At 42.1% G+C, this 19,036-nt stretch overlaps 1 protein-coding gene across 1 annotated transcript in view; it reads left to right on the forward strand.

The window, feature by feature from the left end:
• The window catches only part of LOC144603414 (epiphycan-like), a 29,971-nt gene extending 16,085 nt beyond the window's left edge, over positions 1 to 13,886 (forward strand). The window contains 4 exon segments of the mRNA XM_078416596.1: positions 4,482 to 4,640; positions 7,320 to 7,522; positions 12,570 to 12,665; positions 13,532 to 13,886. Coding sequence (XP_078272722.1) covers positions 4,482 to 4,640; positions 7,320 to 7,522; positions 12,570 to 12,665; positions 13,532 to 13,699 — 626 coding nt within the window. The 3' untranslated portion in view covers positions 13,700 to 13,886.
• The last annotated feature ends 5,150 nt before the right edge of the window (positions 13,887 to 19,036 follow it).

Raw genomic sequence — 19,036 nt, forward strand, 5'->3', positions numbered from 1 at the left:
CTTCACCACTCTCTGACTGAAAAAGTTCTTCCTCATCTCCGTTCTAAATGGCCTACCCCTTATTCTTAAACTGTGGCCCCTTGTTCTGGACTCCCCCAACATTGGGAACATGTTTCCTGCCTCTAATGTGTCCAATCCCCTAATTATCTTATATGTTTCAATAAGATCCCCCCTCATCCTTCTAAATTCCAGTGTATACAAGCCTAATTGCTCCAGCCTTTCAACATACGACAGTCCTGCCATTCCGGGAATTAACCTAGTGAACCTACGCTGCACGCCCTCAATAGCAAGAATATCCTTCCTCAAATTTGGAGACCAAAACTGCACACAGTACTCCAGGTGCGGTCTCACCAGGGCCCGGTACAACTGTAGAAGGACCTCTTTGCTCCTATACTCAACTCCTCTTGTTATGAAGACCAACATTCCATTGACTTTCTTCACTGCCTGCTGTACCTGCATGCTTCCTTTCAGTGACTGATGCACTAGGACACCCAGATCTCGTTGAACATCCCCTCTTCCTAACTTGACACCATTCAGATAATTATCTGCCTTTCTATTCTTACTTCCAAAGTGAATAACCTCTGTAGGTTAATTAGCCTCTGCAAATTGTCCCTCATGTGTCGGGCGGTGATATGAAAGTTGGACAACTTAGAAGCAGTGTGATTAGACACATAGAAACATAGAAAATAGATGCAGGAGGAGGCCATTTGGCACTTCGAGCCAGCACCGCCATTCATTGTGATCATGGCTGGTCATCCACAATCAGTAATTTGTGATTGCCTTCTCCCCATATCCCTTGTTTCCACGAGCCTCTATCTAACTCACTTTTAAATTCATCCAGTAAATTGGCCTCCACTGCCCTCTGAGGCAGAGAATTCCACAAATTCACAACTCTCTGGGTGATAAAGTTTCTTCTCGCCTCAGTTTTAAATGGCTTCCCTTTTATTCTTAAACTGTGGCCCCTGGTTCTGGACTCCCCCAACATTGGGATTTTTTTTCCTGCATCTAGCTTGTCCAATCCTTTTATAATTTTATACGTCTCTATAAGATCCCCTCTCATCCTTCTAAACCCCAGTGAATACAAGCCCAGTCTCTCCAATCTTTCCTCAAATGACAGTCCCACCATCCCAGGGATTAACCTCATGAATCTAAGCTGCACTACCTCAATAGCAAGGATGTCCTTCCTCAAATTAGGAAACCAAAACTGCACACAATACTCCAGATTTGGTCTCACCGGGGCTCTATACAACTGCAGAAGGACCTCTTTACTCCTATACTCAAATCCTCTTGTTATGAAGGCCAACATGCCATGAGTTTTCTTCACTGCCTGCTGTACCAAGGTCTCGTTGCACTTCCCCTTTACCTCCTAATCTGACACCATTGAGATAATAATCTGCCTCCTTGTTCTTGCCGCCAAAGTGGATAACCTCACATTTATCTACATTATACTGCATCTGCCATGCATCTACCCACTCACTCAACTGCGCAAGTCACCTTGCAACCTCCTAACATCCTCTTCACAGTTCACACTACCACCCAGCTTTGTGTCTTCTGCAAACTTGCCAGAGTTACTTCTAATTCCATCATCCAAATCATTAATATATACTAGACCAAGTGGACCCATTGGGCCCAACCCTCTCCTGCATTGGTGTAGCACCCTGTCCTCCCCCCCTCTCTCCTCAACCCCCTCTCTCCTCAACCCCCTCCCTCCTCTCCCTTCTCCCCCATTCCCCCCTTCCCCCCTCCCTCCCTCCTCCCTTCCCCCTCCCCTCCTTTTAAACTTAAAAATGTGAATAACTTTTAAAATATAACACGGATTTCAATAAAACTACTTGCATTATCACTAAAGTGACAATGGTGAGTAAGGTGGGCCTAAAATTGTCGCGCTATCGCGTACCGTTTTGGCTGAAGTTCAGTCATAAACAAGATAACAAACGAGAGTTTTTGTATATAGATTGTAAATAGTTGCGGCCCCAGCACCGAGCCTTGCGGCACTCCACTCGCCACTGCCTGCCAGTCTGAAAAGGACCTGTTTATTCCTACTCTTTACTTCCTGTCTGCCAACCCATTCTCTATCCATGTCAACACTCTACCCCAATACCATGTGCTCTAATTTTGCTCACCAATTTCCAGTGTGGGACCTTATCAAAGGCTTTCTGAAAGTCTAGATACACTACATCCACTGGCTCTCCTTCATTCATTTTACTTGTCACATCCTCAAAATATTCCAGATGATTAGTCAAGCAGAATTTCCCCTTCATAAATCCATGCTGACTTGGACCAATCCTTTTACTGCTATCCAAATGCACCGTTAATACCTCTTTATTAATTGACTCCAGCATCTTCCCCACCACTGATGTCAGGCTAACTGGTCTATGTATAATTCCCCGTTTTCTCTCTCGCTCCTTTCTTGAAAAGTGGGATAACGTTAGCTACCCTGCAATCCACAGGAACTGATCATGAAAGCTGCATGAATAGGCAAAACAGGACTGTCATTTGCCTGTATTAATAACTTCCCCAAATTACAGTCCTTCCAAGATTTCACATAACCTTACGGAGACAGCACCAGCAACTTCCAGCCAGGAAATCCTGGTGTTGGCTCTGGTGATCACTCCTTTGATCAAATCGTGTCTCTAGTGAGCATTGTTCTTCACCAGCCTCAACGTTGACTGTTCATTTCTTTCCATGGATGCAGTTCCAGAACCTTGTTTATATGCTCAAGATTCTAGCATCTACAATTACTTGTGTCTCCTTATTCTTCACCTGGACGTCACCACATCCCCATTCCCTCCTCGCCCATTGACTACATTTGCAACAAGCATTCACTCACCAGCACCATTCTTCTGTAGCTGGAAGAGTGTTGTTTACGTAATGTTAGCAGTTTGCATCACAGCATTGTTTGGGAACAGCTCCATCCAAAACCGCAAGAAATTGCAGAGAATTGTGGACGCAGCCCAGACCATCACACAAACCAACCTCCCTTCCATTGACCCCCACTCACACCTCATGCTGCCTCAACAAGACCACCATTATCAGTGGTCCATCACATTATCGATGGTCAAGACCGCGGCTAGCAGGCAATTGAACCGTCCTACCGACAACTAAAGAGGGGTCCTGAGCTACCATCTACCTCATTGGAGACTTTCGGTCTATCTTTGATTGGACTTTACTGGACTTGATCTTGCACTAAACGTTATTCCCTTTCTCATGTATCTGTACGCTGTGGATGGCTTCATTGTAATCATGTGTAGCCTTTCCGCTGATTGGATGCCACACAACAAACAAGCTTTTCACTGTACCATGGTGCACGTGACAATAATAAACTAAACTAAACCAATATATAAAACTATGAGAGGCATAGATAGGGTAGATAGTCAAAACCTTTCCCCCAGGGCAGAAATGTCCAACTCTAGAGCGCACAGCTATAAGGTGAGAGGGGGGGGGGGGGGTTAATGGAGATGTGGGGACTAAGTTTTTTATACAGAGAGTGGTGGGGGCCTGGACCACATTGCCAGGGGTGGGTTAGTTTAGAGATGCAAACAGGCCCTTCGGCCCACCGAGTCCACGCCAACCAGCGATCACCCATACACTAGTTCTATCCGACACACTAGGGATAATTTACAGAAGCCAGTTAGCCTACCAACCTGCACATCTTTGGAATGTGTGAGGAAAGCGGAGCACCTGGAGAAAACCAACGCGGTCACAGGGAGAGCGTACAAACTCCATACAGACAGCACCCCTAGTCAGGATCGAACCCGTGTCTCTGGTGCTGTCAGGCAGCAACTCTACCGCTGCACCACCGTGCTGTCCCACTGATGGTGGTGGAGGCAGAAATGAGAGTGAAGTTTAGGAGGCTTTTAGAACGGCACATGGAAGTGATATGGATCATGCACAGATGAGGTCAGTATAACTTGGCATCATGTTTGGCACAAACATTGTGGGCCGAAGGGCCCGTTCCTGTGCTGTGTTAGAAGCCTGAAGCTTCGATGTATTCCTCAATTTTAGTAGACACAAGGAACTGCAGATGCTGGTTTACAGCAAAAAAAAAGACAAAGTGTTGGAGTAACTCAGCGGGTCAGGCAGCACCACTGGAGAACATGGAAAGGTGACGTTTCAGGTCGAAGCTCTTCTACAGACTGATTGTGGGGAGGGGCGGTTAAGTTGACTTGGTTTAACTTGGTTTTCTGTATAACTTGGCATGATGTTCAACACTAACATTGTGGGCCGAAGGGCCTGTCCCTGTGCTGTACTGCTTTGTGTTCAGTCAGTTTCAATGTTATAATTCACAGGCAAACACTGGTTTTTGAACCTCACAATTAGCCTTGCTCTACATTGACTGTCACAATCAGAATGAGATAATGACCATGACGGCTGTTAGAATTTCTTGAACAATTTCTAATCTGGTGAAATGCACTTCAGTCTTATCGTAGAATTGTCAAATATACTTTTACAATCTTTTCTCTTTTTGCTTTATTTCCAAGGTCTTCCAACATGCCTTCAGTGTACGTGCTTGAGTGGCTCGGTCTACTGTGATGATTCAGACATCACAAGCATACCTCCCCTGCCGAAGGACACCACACACTTCTACGCACGCTTCAACCAGATCACGAGCGTAAAGAAAGGGGACTTTGCTGGGCTAAGTATGGCTGTGTGGAGTTTCAAGCTTATTATTTCAGATGACAAGTCCCCATTTCAGTTACAGATGTAAATGTTGATTGTGTACAAGTCCACCGCTGATTTTCAGGCAACTGGTGGTCCGGCACCTCCTTTAATCCGGATGGCGTTACAAGATGGCGTTATTCACTTTGGAAGTAAGAATAGAAAGGCAGATTATTATCTGAATGGTGTCAAGTTAGGAAGAGGGGATGTTCAACGAGATCTGGGTGTCCTAGTGCATCAGTCACTGAAAGGAAGCATGCAGGTACAGCAAGCAGTGAAGAAAGCCAATGGAATGTTGGCCTTCATAACAAGAGGAGTTGAGTATAGGAGCAAAGAGGTCCTTCTACAGTTGTAGCGGGCCCTGGTGAGACCGCACCTGGAGTACTGTGTGCAGTTTTGGTCTCCAAATTTGAGGAAGGATATTCTTGCTATTGAGGGCGTGCAGCGTAGGTTCACTAGGTTAATTCCCGGAATGGCGGGACTGTCGTATGTTGAAAGGCTGGAGCAATTAGGCTTGTATACACTGGAATTTAGAAGGATGAGGGGGGATCTTAATGAAACATATAAGATAATTAGGGGATTGGACACATTAGAGGCAGGAAACATGTTCCCAATGTTGGGGGAGTCCAGAACAAGAGGCCACAGTTTAAGAATAAGGGGTAGGCCATTTAGAACGGAGATGAGGAAGAACTTTTTCAGTCAGAGAGTGGTGAAGGTGTGGAATTCTCTGCTTCAGAAGGCAGTGGAGGCCAGTTCGTTGGATGCTTTCAAGAGAGAGCTGGATAGAACTCTTAAGGATAGCGGAGTGAGGGGGTATGGCGAGAAGGCAGGAACGGGGTACTGATTGAGAGTGATCAGCCATGATCGCATTGAATGGCGGTGCTGGCTCGAAGGGCTGAATGGCCTACTCCTGCACCTATTGTCTATTGTCTATTGTCTATAAGAGCGCACTTGAAATCCCCCCCACCGGAAGTCCGATATGATGTCTGATAAGAAACGGGAAAGGAAAGACAAGCCGAGAGATTCAATCAGTGTATTTTCCATTGCTACGCATTGATTTTTTCTTTATTAATGGAACACAATTACAATTTTGGCCCCTACACCCTACATCTCTCACTAACTTCTACAGATGCACCATAGGAAGCATTTTATCAGGATGCATCACAGCTTGGTTTGGGAACAGCTCCATCCAGGACTGTAAGAAATTGCAGTGAATTGTGGACGCAGCCCAGATCATCACACAAACCAGCCTCCCTACTATTGGCTCCATTTATACCTCACGCTGCCTCGGCAAGGCCAGCAACATAATCAAGGATGAGTCGCACCCCGGCCACTCCCTCTTCTCCCCTCTCCCATCAGGCAGAAGGTACAGAAGTGTGAAAACGCACACCTCCAGATTCAGGGACAGTTTCTTCCCAGCTGTTATCAGGCAACTGAACCAACCTTCCACAACCAGAGAGCAGTCCTGAACTACTATCTACCTCTTTGATGTCCCTCGGACTATCCTTGACCGGACTTCTCTGGCTTTACCTTGCACTAAACGTTATTCCCTTATCATGTATCTACACACTGTAAATGGATGGGTTGTAATCATACATTGTCTTTCTGCTGACTGGTTAGCACGCGACAAAAAGCTTTTCACTCTACCTTGGTACACATGACAATAAACTAAACTGAAACTGAAACTAAAACTGAAACGTGGCTGATCCAGCGGTGATCCCGATGCACTTTCCATTTCAAAATTGCCACAAGTCATGCGATTCTCCATACTGATTGTACACACTCATAATTTTGATGCCTTTACCAAGTGGCAGACCAACAACCAAACTGATTCCTATCTCTCTGTAGACAAAAATGTCTTTCTTGTCCCATAACATTGGCAATTAAAAACAAAAAAAGATGTTAATTTGCTTTATGCCTTCAGTTATATTTTTTACAGATAATGGTGGAAATAGCACGTGATAAAGCTGAAAATTAGTCTGGTACCGCTTTGGGGGATCTTTGTGTTGAAGAACTAGACAGCATAGATTTCTAAAGTTTTGTAGGCATTTACCTTTGTTGAGCTCATCCCAGTGTTTGAATGAATTCCTCTTTGATTTTACTTCACTCTTCGCTGTTACCTCTTCCCCACAATCTTACCGGGCGTACAATATGGGTGCAAGTTTAGATATGGCAGGGAGGAGAAACAATCCAAAAGCAAAAGCGAAGACCTTTTAATAATCCTCCAAAATAGGCCCATCAGCCCACCGAGTCCACTTCACCAGCGATCGCCCCACACATTAGCACTAGCCTACACACTAGGGACAATTTTACAATTTTCAGACGCCAATTAACCTACAAACCTGTAAATCGGAGCACCCGGTGAAAAATCACATGGTTACGGGGAGAACGTACAAACTCCGTACTGACAGGATCGAACCCGGGTTTCTGTTGGCTGTAAGGCAGCGACTCTACCGCTGTGCAACTGTGCCGCATGTATAATGTAGCAAATGGGCAAAAAGATTATCCATGAGCAAACCCTATTAGTGTTACCTCTGGATTAATTTCAAATCTCTAATCATTGGCCAAAGCCTAAATAGAAGACCGCTGACATAAAGAGTCATGAAGAAATTATTAAGCTTTATTTTCCACGGTATTTTAACAGTGTATTGTCATTTTAGATAATCTAAAGAGGATTGACGTAACAGGTAATAGGATCTCTTCAATTGATGAAGATGCTTTAAGACAGCTGCCTGGTTTGGTGGATCTAATGATCTCTTCTAACGAACTTGTTCAGCTTCCTGAACTGCCGAAATCTATGGTCAATATTGACGCAAGTTACAATAAACTGCACAGCAATGGGATCAAAAAAGAGGCATTCAAGGTGAGTGTCATTATTACACACATAAATACATCTTTTCTTTTAAATATTTAGTTGAGTTTAGTGTAGTTTGGTTCTGGTTCAGTGTAGTTTAGGTGAGTTGACTTTAGTTGAGTTCAGTTGAGTTTAATTGGGCTTAGAGGTGCAGCGTGGAAACAGGACTTTCAGCCCACCGAGTCCACACCGACCATCGATCACCCGTTCATGCATTACTTCTACGTTATTCCACTTGCTCATCAGAACAAGACTTTAGACTTTAGAGATACAGGGTGGAAACAGGCCCTTCAGCCCACTGAGACGGCGCCAACGAGCGATTGCCCCGCCCACTAGCACTAGCCTACACACGAGGGACAATTTGTAATTTGCAAAATCCAATTCACCTACAAACCCTGTACGTCTTTGGAATGTGGGAGCAAATTGGAGCACCCGGAGAAAATTCACATGGTCACAGGGGGAAAACGTATCAAATCCACACAGACAGCACCCGTACTCAGGATTGAACCCGGGTCTCTGGTTCTGTGAGGCAGCAATTCTACTGCTGCGCCACTGTGCCGCCCATTCTTACTCGGATCTTTTCCAAGATTATTGCAATTTAATCTTGCACGAAACATTATTCTCTTTATTCTGTATCTGTACACTATGGACGGCTCGATTGTAATCATGTATAGTCTTTCCGCTGACGGGTTAGCACACAAACTCGGTACACGTGACAATAAACTAAACTAAACTAAATTTGCCCACAAAGTGTCATCCGTACATTTATCTTAGCACAACTACTTTGGCTGTACACACTTCTTATCTGTCACACTTCAAAAATAATTGTTTTTGCCATATTTTCTCAATCAAGTTTTGCTCTTGATAAACTCCACAGATAATGTGATTCTCCTATAGTACAGTTGCCATCTAACCATTTTTCATTTCATTTCATTTTATTTTATTTCGAACATGTTAAAAGACATCAATTAAAAAACAAAATAAACAAAAAAACAGAAGAAATACAAGGAATTTCATCCATTACTTAACATGTGCGAAAAGGAGTAGGAAGAAGTGTGAACTTATTTAACCCTACCCCCATTCCCTAATCAATATTTATCAAGTATCAGATATTAATACAAAAATACTCATACACCCTTATATGTTCATATAGATATACTTATTTAAATAATGATGTGTTATTATATGTAGACCCCTGGTGACTGTTAATCCCCCTCCTCACTGTACCTAGAAAAAAATCATGTGTTTATATTTGTTTTTAAACTGGATGATGTTTGAACATTGTTTTAATTCCGCATTCATTCTGTTCCATAGCTTTACTCCACTGATTGATATAGAAAATCTTTTCATCGTTGTTCGAGTATTGCGAATCTTGAAATTTAATGTTCCCCTTAAATTATACCCCCCCCCCTCCCCCCTCTCTTTCATAAAACATTTCCTGTAAGTTACTTGGTAGCAAATTGTTTCTCACTTTGTACATGAATTGAACTGTTTGATATTCCACAATGTCATAAAATTTGATTATTTTATACTTTATAAATAATGAGTTGGTGTGTTCACAAAAACCGACATTATGAATGATTCTAATGGCTCTTTTTTGCAGTATGAATAGTGGTTGTAGTGAACTTATATATGTACTTCCCCACACCTCTATACAGTAACTTAAATAAGGTGAAACTAGTGAACAGAACAGAATGCGAAGTGATTTGTTATCTAGGAAATGTTTTGCTTTGGCCAGAACTGAAATGCTTCTAGATACTTTACTGTGGATATGTTTAATGTGAGATTTCCAGCAAATTTTTTCATCTATTATCACCCCAAGGAATTTAGTTTCATTTACTCTTTCTATGTTAACACCCTCTATCTGTACCTGTGCTTGGTTGTTTATTTTACTGTTCCCAAATATCGTAATTTTTGTTTTGCTCAAGTTTAGTGATAATTTGTTAATGTCAAACCATTTTTTAATTTTGCAAAATTCTGAGGTGATACTGTCCAAAAGTTGCTGTAAATTTTCACCAGAACCAAGAATGTTAGTGTCATCAGCAAATAGGATGAATTTCAATATTTTTGATAATTTACATATATCATTGATGTAGATGATGAAGAGTTTAGGACCCAACACTGACCCCTGGGAGACTCCACACACAATGTCCAAACATCCAGACTGATATTCTCCCATCTTCACGAATTGTTTCCTGTTCTTTAAATAACTTCTAACCCACTCTAAAGCCAACCCCCTAATCCCATATAGTTCCAATTTATTGATTAATATTTCATGATTTATTGTATCGAATGCTTTTTTTAGATCAATGAATGCCCCAACAGCATATTTCTTTTTATCTATAGAATTTGTGATTTGTTCAAGGAGTTCAGTTAAAGCTAGTTATGTTGACCGGTTACTTCTGAATCCATATCGACTATTAGAGAGTAAATTGTGCTTATCTATGAAATTGTCTAATCTGTTGACGAAAAGTTTTTCCAGAATTTTAGAGAACTGTGGGAGAAGAGAAACAGGTCTGTGATTTGTGAAGTGGTGTTTATCTCCAGTTTTATACAGCGGAATAACTTTAGCTATTTTCATATTATTGGGAAATTGACCGGTTTGTAATGATAAGTTAAAAATGTGTGTTAGTGGTTTAGAAATCCCATCAATTACCTTTTTTTAAACTATTTTCATATCTGTCTCATTATAATCAGTGGATGTTTTATTCTTGCATTTATTAACAATATCTACAATCTCCATTTCTTCTACCGGTTTAAGAAACATTGTACTTGGATTCGTTTCTATAAGATTATCATTAGATGTCACCGGATCTGGGATTTTTTCTGCTAAATTAGGTCCAACACTTACAAAAAAATTATTAAATTTATTAACCACGTCATCCATGTTATTTATTGTCTTATCATTTTCTATAAAATACTGCGGGTAATTAATCTGTCTAGTTATTTCTAATTATGCTGTTTAATATATTCCATATACCCTTAATGTTGTGTTTATTGTTTTCTAATAGTTTATTATAATATTCTTTCTTACAATTTCTCATGATATTAGTTAACTTGTTTTTATATTTCTTATATTTACTTTCTGCTTCTATAGTTCTATGTTGAATGAATTCTCTGTATAGTGTGTTTTTCTTTTTGCAGGCATTTAGCAATCCTTTTGACATCCAATGATTATCTTTATACTTTATTTCTCTACAATATTGTTTCATTGGACAATTTTTATCATATAGTATTTTAAATATTCTTAAAAATTCGTCATAAGCTTTATCAATATCATTTTCTTTATATATTCATTCCCAGTTTTGTGCAAGTAAATCATTTTTAAGTGCAACCATGGACTCTTCTGTCCTAACCCTTCGGTATTCTTGTTTATTGTCCTGCTTATTTTTTCCGTAGTTGCTGTTATAAACTGTAAAAACTGGAAGGTGTTCACTGATGTCATTTACTAATAATCCTCCTACTGTATTGTTATCTATATCATTAGTAAATATATTATCAATTAATGTAGCACAATGGGAAGTAATCCGACTGGGTCTGGTGATTTTGGGATATAGGCTGATATTGTACAATGTATTGATAAATTCCTCAGTCATTTTATGATTATTCAGAATTAGCAAATCAATATTGAAGTCGCCGCAGATAAATATAACTTTATGATTTGTTTTTGTAAAATGTTCCTCCATCCAGTCTTTAAATGTGTCTATATTAGACCCTGATGTTCTATATATACAACTTACAATTACATTTTTTTTTCTTTCCCATACATATTTCTATTGTAACACATTCAAGTACATTACCTACCACAGTTGAGATTTCTTCCACCACCTTATAATTATAATTCATGCCTACATAAAGAGCTACACCACCACCATTTTTGTTTTTTCTGTTCATACAAATCAGTTCATATCCTTCAAGTTCAAAATCCATGTCCCTTACACTGTTGATCCAAGTTTCTGATATTGCAATTATGTTAAAGGGCTGTGTAAATTGATTTAAATAATCCTTGATGTCATGGAATTTAGCATACAGGCTTCTACTGTTGAAGTGGATTATTGAAATATTGTTTTCGGTTTTGAATGTGCGATTGTACTGTTCATCAGTATAATAGTGGTAGTCGTTGTTAATGTTCAAGAAAAAATTGTTCCATAAAAAGACTTGCTCCTTTCAAAGAATTCTTTGTCAATGTAGTTGCTGCCTTGCTTTCTCCCTAACAGAGGGATTGATTAATATTATAACTTGTCTTCAGTCACGTCATAGAGTCACAGTCATGCCCAAATCCACCAACGTGCCCCGTCTACACTAGTCCCACCTCCCTCTAAACCCGTCCTGTCCATGTGCCCGCCCAAATGTTTCTTAAACGCTGCAATAGATCCTGCCTCAACTACCTCCTCCGGCAGCTCATTCCATACACCTACCACCCTTTGTGTAAAAAAGTTACCCCTCAGGTTCCTATCTTTTCCCTCCTCAACTTAAACCCATATCCACTGGTTCTCGATTCCCCTACTCTGGATAAAAGACTTTGTGCGTGTACCCTATCGATTCATTGTCATAGAGTCATGCAGCGTGGAAACAGGCCCTTCGGCACAACTTGCCCACACCGGCCAACATGTCCCATCTACACTAGTCCTACCTGACTGCATTTGGCCCATATCCCTCTAAACCTGTCCTATCCATGTACCTGTCTAAATGTTTCTTAAATGTCTCTCATGGACGATCACCTCTAAACCTCCTGCGCTCCAAGGAATAAAGTCCTAGCCTGCTCAACCTCTTCCTATAGCTCAGACCCTGGAGTCCTGGCAACATCCTCGTAAACATTTTCTGCAGCCTTTCCAGTTTAACAACATCACTGAGACATTAACCGTAGTCGCAGCTGGACGTAAAAGATCCCGCAATGCTATTCCACTGAGCAATAGTCCCTTTTCTCCTGTTCTTTATTTCATTTCTCAACCAGCATCATTAAGAAAACCAGATTATATGGTGATGTGGCATAGTGTTAATTACTTGTGTTGGACGATTTTTTTCCTCACAATTTAATTTTCTTTTTACTTTACAGGACATGAATAACCTTGCATTTCTGTACCTGGCTGGCAATGAACTGAGTTATGTCCCAGTCCCTCTGCCTGAAAGTCTGCGTTCTATTAATCTACAGGTAAAAAGATACCTCATGCATATTGTAGATCTCTTGTGATCAGTGTGAAAATCCCTGGTAAAGTACAGAGTAAAATCACTCGTTAATTCTCTTGTAAAGAACAGAGTTATGGGAAGGTGCCAAATTTGAAGAAATGACTGGGCAGATTTATAACGTTATTATTTTTCCCAGTGAGATCCTGACCTTAATGTACGTGCAGGGAGAAAACAAGAAACTGCAGATGTTTGAATCTTGAGCAAAGAAAAGTGCTGGAGGAACTCAGTGGGTCAGGCAGCATTCCTGGAGGATATGGATTGGCGACATTTTGGTTGGGACCCTTCTTCAGACTGATTGTTGTTTTTTGGGGGAGAAGAGGAGGGGGGAGAAAGCTGGAGAAAAAGTTGGGGGGGGGGGGGGGGACACTGCCATGGATGTGACTGCAATTCCAGCACCTGCAGTTCCTTGTGCAAACAATTTCCGGAGCTGGTTGGAGGGTGGTGGGAGAAGCTGGATTGAACATGGATACAGGTTGATCAGTCAGAGTACTGAGTATAGAAGTTGGGAGGTTATGTTGCAGTTACATAAGATGTTGGTGAGGCCACATTTAGAGTATTATGTTCAGTTTTGGGCACCCTGTTACAGGAAAGATGTTGTCAAGCTGGAAAGGGTGCATAGAAAATGTGTAGGAAGAAACTGCTGGTTTAAACCGAAGATAGACACAAAAAGCTGGAGTAACTAGGCGGGTCAGGCAGCGAAAAGGAGTTATGGGTTAGTAGAAGCTCGCAAAACCACCATGAATGGATATAAAGCAGAGAGATGATTAATACTAAACTAAGCTTGCTTAGTATTAAACTAAGGACATAATTTATCTTCTTTTCATGTTTCAGAACAACAATGTACAACAGATTGATGATGACACTTTCTGTAATTCGAAGGACATTCATTATGTTCGCAAGGCTCTTGAACAAATTAGACTGGACGGAAATCCCATTAATCTTAGCAAAACACCCGATGCCTATATCTGTCTGCCCCAGGTGCCCTATGGCAAGTATTAAAGATCTGTAATACTGTCACCAGTTGACAGCAAACAAAGGTTTCATATTATCGTGCTTAGGATTTTCGATAGCAAACTGATTTTTTTCCCCCAAAGAACCTTTTAAAATGCAATCTAATGTACAAACAAATAATTAAGAAGAGGTAATTCTGTTCAAGGTAATTCTATTTGAAATGCTGGGCAACAAAATAAAAGGCAAAATGTTGTAAATGTTTAAAGCTTTTTGAGTCCAATCTGTAACGACAATCTGTCCACAAAAAAAAATTTAAAATATGATGTGGTTAACACATTCTTGTTACTGATTAAGAAGTATTCCTTCTTGGCAATTTTTCAATTCACTTCACTTTTTAAGCTTGACTATTGACGGAACAATCTGACGTGTTTTTTTAATATTCCTTTAAAGCATTGTACTTTATTGTTAAAGTCCAGTGGACCCATGTTTCTTCTCAGCCTGCCTTGTAACTGTTACTCAGACTGTACCTCAGCACAAATAAATGACTCATCAATATTTAATTTTAGAGGTCTCTTAATATATGGGAAAAGAGAATCTTTATATATGCAACTGGTCAGGGCAAATTAGAAACATTGAAAATAGGTGCAGGAGGAGGCCATTCGGCCATTCGGCCCTTCGAGCCAGCACCGCCATTCATTGTGATCATGGCTGATCATCCACAATCAGTAACCCATGCCTGCCTTCTCCCCATATCCCTTGATTCCACTAGCCCCCAGAGCTCTATCTAACTCTCTCTTAAATTCATCCAGTGATTTGGCCTCCACTGCCCTCTGTGGCAGAGAATTTCACAAATTGTAATAAATATAATAATAATTGGGCAGTAATAATAATAATAATAATAATAATAATAATTAGGTGGTAATAATAATTTGGGTGGCAGCGGTAGAGTTGCTGCCTTACAGCACCAGAGACCCAGGTTCGATCCTGACTACGGGTGCTGCCTCTACAGAGTTACATTTCTCCCCGTGACCATGTGGGTTTTCTCCAGGTGCTCTGGTTTTCTCCCTCACTCCAAAGATGTACAGGTTTGTAGGTTAATTGGCTGCCGTAAATTGTCCCTTGTGTGTGTAGGATATTGCTAGTATAGCAATGGAGATCGCTGGTCAGCACGGACTCGGTGGGCCGAAGAGCCTGTTTCCACGCTGTATCTCCAAATTTGAATTTTTTTTTAAATTAAAAATCTAGGCATTTGTGTTCCAAGTGAGGACTAACAAAGCTACTGTAGCGAGTACGTGAGAAAACCCGGAATGAAGGCAAGGAGCCAGGCAAATTCTGTAGAGGCTTTAATGAGCACAGCACACTATAGCTGGGAACCGCTCCCGGACCTGTCCAACACCGTGCTGGAAGGTTCGATGTGGGAGTGGCCTGACCCTTCCTGTGACAATTCCTCAACACTGCATTAAATAAAATAGTAAGCTGGCTTAAGATGCTAAAGTGCCTTCGTTTATTTATGTATATTAAAGTTCAAAACATTTTGTTTAACCTTTAGCAATTTTCTTTGTGTTGGAAATAGTCTGTTGTTCGAGCAAAAGTTCACAAAAAACAAGACCTCACTTTAGTCAGGGGGTGATGAATCTGTGGAATACACTGCACAAACCTACACAAACCCAGAGGTTGGTATTACTTTTCAGTAATGAAAAGCCATCTGAATCGCAAATATCCTCTCCCTTCTCCCCATAACCTTTCACGCCCATCCTAACCAGTTGTGGGCACCAGAATTAGAAGGTCTGGGTCTAATATACTGGGCCAGTCCCCTGTGCCACAACAATACCGCCACAGGGCTGTGAAGTGTGTGGGTAGTACGTTTCTGACAGCCGAGACAAAGTTTAAAATTGTTTAGTCAGTGAAATAGAAATCTTTAAATCCATTTTTAGGATCTGGGTATTGTTGGAAAGATCAGAATTTATGAGAAGATGATTTGTTTAGTTTTGTTTAGAAATACCGTGTGGAAACAGGCCCTTCGGCCCACCGAGTCCACGCCGACCATCGATCAACCCTACACTCGTTCTATGTTATCCCACTGTCGCATTCGACTCACTAGAGGCAATTTACAGAAGCCAATGATCCCACAATGCTGCACATCTTTGGGGACATGGGAGGAAACCAGAGCATACAGAGGAAACCGATGCAGTCACAAGGAGAACATGTAAACTCCACACAGACAGCACCCGAGGTCAGGATCGAACCTGAGTCTCTGGCACTGTGAGGGTAGCAGCTCTACCAGCTTTACCAGCCCAACCTGACCCTACAGCTTGCTAATTAAGAGTTGAGGCTCATGTTGGAACTGTGGCCTATTTAGTTTAGTTTAGAGATGCAGCCTTGAATCAGGCCCTTTTTGGACCAGCGATCCCCGCACTAGCACTATCCTGCACACGAGGGACAATTTACAATTTTACCAAAGCCAATTAGCCTACAAACCTGGACGTCTTTGGAGTGTGGGAGGAAACCAGAGCACCCGGGGAAAACCCCCACTGTCACAGGGAGAACGTGCAGACAAGCACCCGTGGTCAGGATCGAACCCAGGTCCCTGGCGCTGCGAGGCAGCAACTGTGCCACAGTGCCGGCCTCTTCATGGAATATATGGAGACGGTATTTGCCTCATGGGAAAGTGATAGTGACGTGCTCTAAATCGTTCAGTTGTTTTATCCAGCGGGCTGATAGCTGACAAAATCATTAACAGGAGGCTCACGACTGAACTGGCACAGCTTGAGGGATCTCAACTCCATTTGAGGGTTATGTGGCTTGATTGTCATGTGACAGCTGCTATTCAGGCATCGGCACGATGTGTTCTGTGCTTCTAATCCCCAGGCTGGTCGACTCTCTGACGGCCATTCCTTGGGTGACTTCCATGGTGGAGAATACAACAGAATTGATACCCCGCACTGAACCGGAACAAAGGAAAACCTGGTGGCATTTCTAGTTTAGAGATACACCGTGGAAACCATCCGTTCTGCCCACCCAGTCCACACCACCTTACGATTACCCATGCACCAGGTCTATCTAGGCCCAAGGTGAGAGGGGAGAGATTTAAGAGGGACTTCAGAGACAACCCTTTCACACAGTGGGGGGGGGGGGGGGGGGGGGGGGGGGGGGGGGGGGGGGGGTCTGTATCTGGTGCAATTCCAGGGGTATCTAGAGAATCGGATACAATTACAACTTTCAAAAAATATTTGGACATATATGGATTAGAAAGGTTCAGAGCATTATGGGCCAAATGCTACTTAAAGGGACTAGCCCAGAACATGATCAGCATGGGCAAGTTGGGTCAAAGGACCTATTTCCAGACTTTATAGTTCAATGTTTCTTGCCCCTAGCCCCCTTTTACCCATTGACACTATTGTCTTTATAACATGATGTTTCTATAACAGTTTTGCCAGCACAGCTATAGTGTTGTAGCATAATTACCTGTGCTTGTTATTATTTCCTGTCACATACATTTAGTTGCCTAGTTGAGTGATAATTAGTCCACCACTACACAAGTTTAGTTTATTGTCACGTGTACCGAGGTACAGGGATAAGTTTTTGTTGCATGGGGTCCAGTCAGCAGATAGAAAATACATGATTACAATCGAGCAATTTACAGTGTACAGATACATGATAAGGGAGTAAAGCTCAAGGTAAAGCTCAAGGTAAAGCCAGTAAAGTCCGATCAAAGATAAAGTAGGAAATGTTGTTGTAGGAGTAGAGATTGGAAAGTGTGGAGCGATTAAAATATGTTATTATAGCGAGTCCGAAACTTGTTGGTTGTAAGAGGAGTTTATTGCAGCCGCAATATTCGAATACAGAGTTAAACAACAAGGTAAGGGACAACCAATACAAACTTACTGTCTTCCTTGAAGACTTCGCCGAACAGACTAAATCGGGCGCCAAACGCGCACATGACATCGCTGGCCAATCAGCGATGTCGCTCTCTGGACCAATCCCTATGGTCGCGTTCCCACGTGACCTCGCTGGCCAATCCGAGGGTTCGACGACCTGGACCATTCTCTATGGTCGCTACATGATTGTAGATCTGCCTCTGTGGCCAGCACGCAAATAGTTGCCAAGGTTGGGTGCGATCTTGGAAGCACAGCAATAGACAATAGACAATAGCAGTTGGCCATTCGGCCCTTCGAGCCAGCACCGCCATTCAATGTGATCATGGCTGATCATTCACAATCAGTATCCCTTTCCTGCCCTCTATATACGGAAGCATAGCATACCAGCAATTGAGCCAACAGTAGATTTTAATTACTTATCAGCTGGGAAGCATGTGATTCAAAGATGGTGCTAGGCTGATCACCCCGGTCCAGTCTCTGCAAGGAGGTTTTTGTATGAATTTGTATGAAGAAACTGAGGAAGAGCAACTCAATGTATTATCCAATATTAAATTCAGATGTAGACCTAAAGTGCTGGAATAGCTCAGTGGGTCAGGCAGCGTCTCTGGAGAACATGGATAAATAGTGATGTTTGGGTTGGGACCTTTCTTCAGTCTGATTCAAAGTTCAAAAGTTCAAAAACACTTTATTTGTCCCCGTGGGGCAATTTACAAAGGCACGTAAAGTAGGACAAAAACTATTGGGGTGGTGGGATTGGCAGGGTGAGCAGTGGGACAGAGGTGGTTGGGAGTTGAGGAGCTGAACAGTCCTGGGGACAAAGGTTGCCCTTCTCCTCTGTGTCCTACAGCCTGGGCAGCCAATGTGCTGAGGGATGTGGGCGGAAAGAAAGCTGGAAGAGAGAAGGGGCAGGACTAAGTCTGCCAGGTAATAGGTTGATATAAAAGATAGACACAAAGTGCCGGAGAAACTCTTACTATCGCAATGATTAAGAAACAATTAGACAGGTGCATGGATAGGATAGGTTTACAGGCTATGGGCCAAATGCAGGTAGGTGGGACTAGTGTCGATGGGACATGTTGGTTGATGTGGGCAAGTTGGGCTAAAAAGCCTGTTTCCACGCTGTATGACTCTATGATTCTAAACTCAGTAGGTCAGGCAGCGTCTCTGGAGAAAAATGATAGGTGATGTTTTGGGTCAGGACCCTTCTTCAGACTGAAAGGAGAGGTGGGGGGAGGGGAGAACTGGAGGCGAGAAAAAAACAGAACAAATCTACAGATGACGTCCAGCAATGTGGTTCTCTGATAGGCTTGTGTTAGCTTGATGAGGGGGCGCTTTTTTTAAGAGGCAGATGGTTGGACAAAGGCCAGAGATGAAAAGGCAGAAGGTATGAGACAAAAGGATTGAGGAGATTAGCCAGCATCTGCTGTCATGTTCTCCAGAGATGCTGCCTGACCCATTGAGTTACGCCAGCATTTTGTGTCTATCTTCATCATCTGTAGTTCCTTGT

This window comes from Rhinoraja longicauda, chromosome 20 (genome assembly GCF_053455715.1).
Source record: "Rhinoraja longicauda isolate Sanriku21f chromosome 20, sRhiLon1.1, whole genome shotgun sequence".
In the NCBI taxonomy this organism is placed as follows: domain Eukaryota; kingdom Metazoa; phylum Chordata; class Chondrichthyes; order Rajiformes; family Arhynchobatidae; genus Rhinoraja; species Rhinoraja longicauda.